The sequence below is a fragment of the Punica granatum genome, chromosome 2 (assembly GCF_007655135.1).
Source record: "Punica granatum isolate Tunisia-2019 chromosome 2, ASM765513v2, whole genome shotgun sequence".
In the NCBI taxonomy this organism is placed as follows: domain Eukaryota; kingdom Viridiplantae; phylum Streptophyta; class Magnoliopsida; order Myrtales; family Lythraceae; genus Punica; species Punica granatum.
Genome location: NC_045128.1, coordinates 32,217,286 through 32,226,191, shown reverse-complemented (window position 1 = coordinate 32,226,191; position 8,906 = coordinate 32,217,286). Strand labels below are relative to the sequence as shown.

Genomic DNA, 8,906 nt, shown 5'->3' with positions numbered 1-8,906 from the left:
TATATTAATTGCCGCAGTTCGAAAGTCGGCCCAGAATGAACTTTCTTTTCGGGTGCATTGAACTTTGGATAAGCTGCCGTCATGTTCTTCCCATGGCTGATATTTTCCTCTCAAATATATTCGTAGTAAAATATAAAATCGGGTAATTATATAGAAAAACATGACATTTTTGGAAATTTTTTTTAAAAATATAGCACGATCTTTGTATTTTTCCTAAATATAACACGATTTTTGAAGTGTAATACAAAAATGCAGGACATGTTGTATTTTTTTTAAATATAGCAGGACTTTTAAAAAATAACATAGAAAGGTACGGTCTTCAAGTTTAATTACACATCTATCATGTAACGATAACGGCTAATGTGAAGTTAACGATGATACATGACACAACACGATTGGATGAGTAAATCCCACAATTTTTTATTTAATTAAAAAATAATTATAAAAATTAAAAGAATTAGGGATTCAACTTAATAAGAGGAAAGGAGGAGAGGGCCGACGGTACGAACTACTATCTCCCAATTAGGGTTGTCGACGCGCTGCAGAACCCCAATTATGTGGGTGGTGACCATAATCGGGATATCCACCACTGGAATCGAAAGAGCTCTGAAATTAGGGCCTTTTCATTTATGTGGTGGGGGCCCAGATTGCGCTATTTGTAATTTACAATCCACTCATTTCTTTTTTTTTAAAGAAAAAATCATCTTTCTTTAATTTTTTTTTAATTTTTAGAATTATTTTCTAATTAAATAAACGTATATGGGACCCACTCGTCTAATCATGTTGTACTACGAGGCGCCATTCGTTATTACCTTACATTTGACGAATAATTGACGCCGTGCTAGAATCGCAGCTAAACCTAAAGGTCGTACCTTATTATTTTTTAAAAATCGTGCTATATTTAGCAAAAAAGGCAAATATCGTGCCTTTCTGTGCTACTCTCAAAAAGTCATGCTATATTTAGGAAAAAATGTAAAGGTTGTGCATTTATGTGTTATTTTCTAAAATTTGTGCTATATTTAGGAAAAATGCGAAGGTCATGCTTTTCTGGCTAATTAATCATATAAAATATGCGTTGTAAGGTTGTTAGGATCTCGAGTCGACTTTAAGGATCTTACGATCATGGGAAAACTTCCGATTTCGATCTTACTCCGCGGATCTAAATTGTAGAATCTTAGTGAAATCTCGATCTGACTCCTAGGATCGTAGGATCTATACGATCCTAACGATCTTACACTATATGTAATTTTAAAAAACTTGGCCCAAGTCCATGCATATTAAGCTCATATGTCAAGCCCCCAGTGTCATAGTTGATGACTTGTAGCTCCCCGAGAAGATGAATTTGATCCTAAGGTTGATGACGATACCAGTGTTAATGACAATGATTTGTTCTCGCTTGTTATTTCTATTCGATAATGCCATTTTATTTTTTGTTAACTTGCGAGCAATGCTCTGTATTTTTCTAATAACTCATTGTTGGTGATTGGTCTTTTCAAAACTTGACATTATATGAATATAATTTTTTTTATGGTAGATAAAAGTCGTGTGATGGTAAATAGGAGTTATGATGAACATGAAAACATACATTTTATTTAGATATGTTTCTAATTATAGGTAGGATCTTACAGTTCTTGATCCGATCCTGCGGTCCTCAATCCCACGACCCTCTTCCAATCCTAAGTAGGATCGTGATCTTGAAACCTTGACGGCTTGTATGTAAACTGGGGGTGAAATCGCGCCATTTCGCAAATTGAAAATTTTTCTTCGATTTTTTAATTCATCGTTATAGTTTGTGCAATAATCAATATAGTATATAACTGAAACTAATAATAAAACAATTTATTTGTAAAAAGTATGAACTCTCTATTAATAGTAAATAATTTAATCTTTTTTCAAAAGATGCTATCATGTTATTATATCGATATCATTTTTCTTTTTATTTCATGGAATGTGTTTTGAATGTTTAAATGCATTGATTTGAATGCAAAACTTACAGTTTTGCTTTTAAAAAAGATATGTGTGGATAAAATTTGAAAATACTATTAAGTAAAGGAAGATATGATGTAATTTGATAAAATAAAAATGCTTGCATTTTATAAATTTATGGAAATAAAATAATAAGGAAAATAATTTTCGATCTTCCCCTATGGATAAATGAAGAAAAAGTATTACCTATAATTCAAAAAATATATGTTTAATTAGTATAATTTTTTAAGAAAAATACAATATAGACAAAGAAAGTTTGTGTCTATGAATGAATATCTGTAAAAGCAAAATAAAGTATATAATATATGTGTAATTCTTCATAAAAATTTAAATAGATAGAAAGAATAGAGTAAAATCATTGGTATCAAATCTTCTAATGATCGAGAAAAAATAAGAAGAACTTGTACACTTATGGGCGTAAAACATGACATTATAATTTTAAATAATAACTGGTCAACCATAATGACGAGATCATTTGACTTGGTGGGTCAATTAAATTACACCACTACCTTGTTGGGCTAAGATTAAAAATATTGGATAAAAGAATGAAAATAAAAAAAGGGGAAAATGTTTTGCACTTACAACCTAAAACTCGAAAAAGAATATTACACATATCGTAATTCATATATCTAGTAATTCTAGTACGAAATTTCTTCTAATTTTTCTAAATAAAAGTTGGGGTAAATATATTTTTTGGAAATGGTCCGACTATAATGACCGAATCATGTGACATAATGCGTTGACCGAATTACATGGTACCTTTCACATGTCAGATTTGAAAACACTATTAGATCATTTGGTTTAATGCATTAACTGAATTACGTGGAACTTTATTGGGGTTTGATCTAAAAATAGTGAAAAAGCGTAACCTTTGACCTTACGATATCGTTTGGCATAATGCGTGATACGATTATGTAATACCTTATTCGGATTGGACTTTGAAAACGCTAAAAAAGGGATTATGATTGTATCATTTGGCGTCGATCGGATTACATGGTACTTTATTTGAGTTAGATTTGAAAATACTAAAAAGGCATAGAGTTTTGATGTAACAATTGAATCGTTTGGCGTAACACGTCAACTGAATTATATGTAACCTTATTAGGGTTGGATCTGAATTCCTAAAAAGACGTAATATATTGATCTTACAATTGAATCGTTTGGCATAAAGTGTCGATCGAATTACGCAATATCTTTTTCGAGTTAAATTTGAAAACACTAAAATGGCGTAAAGTTTTAACCTAATAATCGGATCATTTAGCGTAACAGGTCGACCAAATAACGTTGAACCTTATTGGATCGGATCTAAAATACTAAAAAGGCATAATGCGTCGACTTTACGATTTATTTGGTATAATGCGTCAATCGGATTACATGTCACTTTTTTGGGATCGAATTTAAAAATACAAAAAAAGGATAAATTTTAAAAAATAAAAATTACAATTAAAAAAAAAAGAAGGAAATGGCGGGGACTGCGGGTGGGAGAAACCCACCCACGCGACCCCGGCGCCCCCCGAATAAGATGGATCCAAAATCATTTCCTTATGTAATATCTTTCAAATCTTATAAATATTATTATCTTACATCTTATATTCTTAAAATATCTACTTGAATTGAGAAGACATTACTTAAAATGTATTTTTGATAAATCAAATTGTACTTAACTTTATTTTTCCCTCAATTCAACAATACAATAATTACTTTTTATCTTTTTTAAAAAAATTATCTCTCATACTTTTTTCTTATATACTATTTAAATTAATTTTTTAATATTAAATTCTCTTAAATATTAAACATTTTTTCTCAATTGCAATACTTTTTGCTTAATTCAACAAAACAATCAGTACTTTTTTATATTTTTTTTCAAATTCTTTCACATAATTTTTCAAATCATTTTTATCTTCATCTCGTTAAATTAAAATTAATTTTGTTACCAAAAGCTATGTAGTTGTATATCTTTTAACTAGTTCCTGTAAGCTTTTAGTTGCAAGGGCCTTTTTATTTTTATTTTTTCGCTGGATAGTTGTAAGGGTTTAATTCGACGTGCACAATGTAATTTGGTGGTAGTCTCGAAATGCCCCCTATAGTTTCAACATGTCTCCAAGTTCCTCGTAAATATAATCAAACCGTCGCAATCAACTTTAAACGACTAACATGATTAATGACTTAGATTGAGATTGGTCGTGAGCATTTCATGACAGCTTATCAGGGCCCCCGATTATGGATCCATAACATTTCTTGGCTTCGAGTTCGAACTTTTTCCTCCTCCAGTTTGTCGTCCTTACTGAGCAATAAGAGCTGCAAGAGAACACCTGTGTGTATACAATCGATTGATCGACATAAGTGTCATAGGATCATCCTACACGCCCAAATCCAACGTGCATTCTCTCTCAATCCCTCAAACTAAGGGTGTAAGTGACCCAAGCTACTCGTGATTACTCGTAGGGATATGGGGGTCCGGATACCATTTTTTTCATGGTACATGAATCCTACCCCTACGGGACAAGTTTCAAGATTTTGGAACCATCATGTTGTGACCTAAAACCGAAACATACTTGTAACCTGTATTATACCACAGGTTTTGAATATCGAACTTGTAACTTTTTCTTTTACTTTTTCTCTTCAAACACAATAAATGAAATAAAAAAAAGATCTCATCCACAATCACGCAAAACAAATAAATGTCGACATAGATTAATCATACCTCATCAATCCATCCACAAAACTGGAAAATTATGTAACTCTCTTTAAGATTATGCAATAGACAAAGTAAATAAATAACTAAAAGATTATGTAGTTATTTAGCAAAAAAAAAATGACGATGCCTATCCTTAGTAGACAAAGCAAATAAACTCCCATTAGGATTCTATAGCTACTGACATCACACATAGAGGACTATGTCAATATAAAATTATTCTTTTAAAAAATATATAGGTCTCAGGTACCAATTCCGTGGGTACCATTTATGTTTGAACTAAAATCGAAAACTATTTTCATCGGTTCCTTCAATTACTACCCAGACCTTACCCTATTTTCAGTTGAAGTTACCGAGACCCTACCTTGAGGGTAGAATCCAATCAATTCCAGGTATACCTAGTATCCGTGCACATCACTAATTACTTGAGATCAAATAGATGAAAATTCGATCTCGAGTCATTCTTGCCAAGCTTGAGTCGAGCTTTCCATTTGAGCGAGCCGAGCTCGAGCTCAATGGCACTCGGCTTGTTGAGCTCGTGAGCCTACTCCAGCTTCTATGTAGATTTACATATATGTCCTTTCCTTAGTAGCTCTATCCCAAGCCCATATTGTATACTTCAGTCTACTTGAACTTCTACTTGATTTTGATCAAAGAACTCGAACTCAAGCCGAGCTTAACCGAGCTCGTTCATGAGCTCACACTCAAACTAAAGTAAACGAGCTTGAATGAGCTGAGCTCGAGCCTATGTATTGAAGCACAGCCGAGCTCGAGCTCAGCATTTCTAGAACAAGTTGAGTTGAGCTTGCCGACACTCGAACTCGACTCCGCTCGATTACACGCCTACTTCCAGCACACAGCGGGCTGAGACTATGAATCACTCCAACTCATCCCCAGCTTCTATCCAACGGGAGACACAAAGCCCAGCAAAAGACACCGGCCGTGTCTTCTCTGGGCCGAACGAAATTTTCCCAGTTCAGGCCCAAAGTTCAGATCCATTAGGGGCCACCAATCCACGGGTTCCCTCATCGCCAGCACAAACATTTGGGCCGACATCTCTAGCCTACCTCCTGCGCAAACTGAACCGTCTTCATCAGCTCCTTGTTCCAATGAATTGGCGATGGGCAATTGATAGAATCAATAAATAACCATGTAAATGGATAAATAAATCCTAACAAATTTTCGGGTTTAATCAGAGAAGCAACCTCAAAATCAACTGAAATCTGAACGGTTGCCCGAAAGAGCACCGTGCAAGGCCATCCAAAGAACCGGAAACGGCCATTTATCGGACCTATGACAAATATGTAACACAGCCCTGAAGGCGCTCATCGTCGGCACAAATAACAGTTGTACAGAGGTAACAAGTCCAATCATTCGTTGGGTATAAGTCAGAGATCTAATGAACATAACTGCTGAGCGCTGTGGTCTTCCATCGCAATTAAAGGAGCAAGATGGCGCGATTTATCAGCTTATTTTATGTTTGGGAAGAACCCGTTCACGGTCATCCCTCCATCAACTGATATGACCTGACCTGTGATGTATGAAGCTGCAGGAAGGCATAGGTAGGCTGCCAGAGAAGCAACTTCCTCAGGCTCTCCAACTCGCTGAAGTGGGGTCCGAGATATTACTCCATCGTAAAATTCCTTCTTATCAAGGAGCTGCCCGGCAAAAAGGAACAAAAACGAAAGCAATGATACACGTGAGAGAACAGAATGAGGGTCACATGTTTAAAAAGCCCACCTAGAATCCAGTAATATAATCATAAATGCAAGCAATCAAGAGAATACCGATACTTACATTTCTGGCTGGAATATGAACACATTAAAATGTCAAAATCTTTCACATGGTATCAAAAAATCGAAAGACTTGTATAGTGTGAATGTTGCATATGCTAGTATGTGCACAGCCGAACCGAAGTAGCAAGCAACTAAACCACCTCTGATATTCACATATCATTGAATTCAGAAGTAGCGGGAACACAGTCAGATGTCTGAACAAGAATATGTTTCTGATTTTGAATTCTGAAATTCATAATACATCACAGGAGAGGGCACGAGAATGAGATGGAAGAACAAATTAGTTCCTGAACCATTTGGATTAATCAATACCATATCAATTCTATTTACAGGACTTTCCTGGGGTCCCCTGATAAATACAAAGTATTAAAATCATATTAGGCAGGCTTTATGGCATATACAAAAATTCAATAAGAATAGGACAGGACATTAGAGCTACTATATAAGTATAAATTTCAAGAAAAGGAGGAAGTTGAATTACGTGTTCCACGAGTGAGGTCTTGATGTACCATGGTGCTATACAGTTGCTTCTGATGTTGTCTTTGGCCCATTCACAAGCCAGATTCTTCGTAATCTGATTGATCGCAGCTGCAATAAAAGCCGATAACAACATTGAATCTTCATAACAACAGAAGCGAACATAGACAAACTAAACCCAAAAAAGAGGAACTCTAAGTATCGAAGGACATACCTTTAGTTGCAGCATAAATGGAGCCAGTCCCTAAGCTCAGCAACCCAGCAACAGAGGAGATGAACACGATGCTTCCTGACCCGGATGCTTTCAGAAGAGGGTAAGCGATCTGGCAAAGATGGTAAGCAGATTCGAGATTCGTGGCCATGATCTTTGAGTAGTCTTCCTCACTGTATTCAACTGTCGGCTTCCTAACGTTCGTCCCGGCATTATTTATCTGTACCAGAAGTCATGGTTTACTAGCCACCATCTCCCAACTCATCTAAAGGCTAAAGTTGCTGAAAATCGAAGATACTGCGTTCCCTAAAGTCTACCTATGGCTCGATGCTTGAGGAAGATAAACATAGACGCAATTACGAATTTCTAATCCATTTGTTACGAGAGGATGGAGGCATCAATCGAGCTTACAAGGATATTGAGCTTGCCATTGAAAACAGAGGAGACTTTGGCAATGAGATCCTGCCTCTGCTCTCGAGAGGACAGGTCGCAGACGGAGCCAGTCACCGCGAACCCCTTGGCCTCCCACTCCTTCAAGCTAGCCCCGAGCTCCGATTCGTTCCTCGAGCAAGTGTGCACGGCCGCCCCGAACTCGGCCAGCTCCTCCACTATCGCTCTCCTGATCAAGTGATGATTCAACTCACAGTCATCATCAAAAGACGTCGACCGACCGCAAAAATTATCATTGTGAGTGAAGGGGGGGAAGAAAGCGACTGAGATGAGGCGGAGAAGTTACCCGATTCCGCGAGTTCCTCCGGTGACTAGTGCCGTGGCGCCCTTGAGGGACCACCTCCCTGCTCTTCTGCTGCCGTTGGCCGCCGCCTCCGCCATCTCCCTCCCTCCCTCTCTCTCGTTATGCTATGGGACTGACTACTGGGAGGAGTAGAATTTCGTCACGTCTTGTTTAAAGCAATATGCCGCCTGGCTCAGAAGCTTGAACTGCCACGTCATCATCGTCATATGGATTTTTTTTTAAATACTTTTGGCAAATATTGCCTATATTAGAAAAGGAATTGTTTAAAATTGCATTATTTTTTTGGATTAATTTCATCATATAACACGATATTTTAAAAAATTTCACTATATAAAACATATCGTATTAATTTTACCTTAAGCAAGATATTTTGATTTTTTTCATGACATAACACAACAAACAATAATTTCATCAAATAGTATAAAATTGTGAATTTTTTTTAACATTATAGCACCAAAAATTGACGAAAAACAAACGTCGTGCTACGTGGTAAAATTTTTTTAAAATTTTGTGCTATGCGATGATTGCTTGTTGTACTATGCTATGAAAAAAAATTTAAAATATCGTATCGAATGATAAAATTAGTACGATATGTGTTATGTGGTGAAAATTTTTAAAATATCGTCTTATATAGCGATATTAACTATTTTTTTAGGCAATTAAAAATTTAAAACTGCATAGTTGCTGTGGATCAAAAACTTAAATAATTGACACAAAAAAAAGGTCTCGGTGACGAGGGCTGGCCACCCCCTCTGGTCGACCTCGCAGAGCATCCTTATACCCTCTACCGCCGCAGTCCCTCTCATTAACTCGACTCCCGAGCCACAACCAAGGGTCCAAACCCCATGTCGGGGTTTGTGCAGGGGCTCGCAGGCCCTGGGTTCAATCGAACCAAGGCTCGGGTCTAGAGAGAGTTTGAACCTTGAAAAATTTTATGCTTGTGCAAAGCATAATGTATAAAATTTCTTCAATACAATCATTTATATA

General features: G+C 36.3%; 1 protein-coding gene across 1 annotated transcript; it reads right to left on the bottom strand.

Annotated features, from left to right (window-relative positions):
- Positions 1 to 5,815: 5,815 nt before the first annotated feature.
- Positions 5,816 to 8,061, bottom strand: LOC116197910 (tropinone reductase homolog At5g06060-like). The gene is made up of 5 exons (XM_031528183.1): positions 7,902 to 8,061; positions 7,577 to 7,784; positions 7,169 to 7,385; positions 6,959 to 7,065; positions 5,816 to 6,339 (listed from the first exon to the last, which is right to left on the bottom strand). The coding sequence occupies exons 1-5, from the start codon at positions 7,994 to 7,996 to the stop codon at positions 6,151 to 6,153; spliced, it is 816 nt and encodes a 271-aa protein (XP_031384043.1). The 5' UTR covers positions 7,997 to 8,061; the 3' UTR covers positions 5,816 to 6,150.
- Positions 8,062 to 8,906: the final 845 nt, after the last annotated feature.

Excerpts from the sequence above, each read along its gene's own strand:
- LOC116197910 (XM_031528183.1), bottom strand. The coding sequence starts at position 7,996 with ATGGCGGAGGCGGCGGCCAACGGCAGCAGAAGAGCAGGGAGGTGGTCC. Across the intron at positions 7,386-7,576 it reads ATGGCAAGCTCAATATCCTT|ATAAATAATGCCGGGACGAA; the intron begins GTAAGCTCGATT and ends CTTCTGGTACAG. Across the intron at positions 7,066-7,168 it reads CATTTATGCTGCAACTAAAG|CTGCGATCAATCAGATTACG; the intron begins GTATGTCCTTCG and ends CTTTTATTGCAG.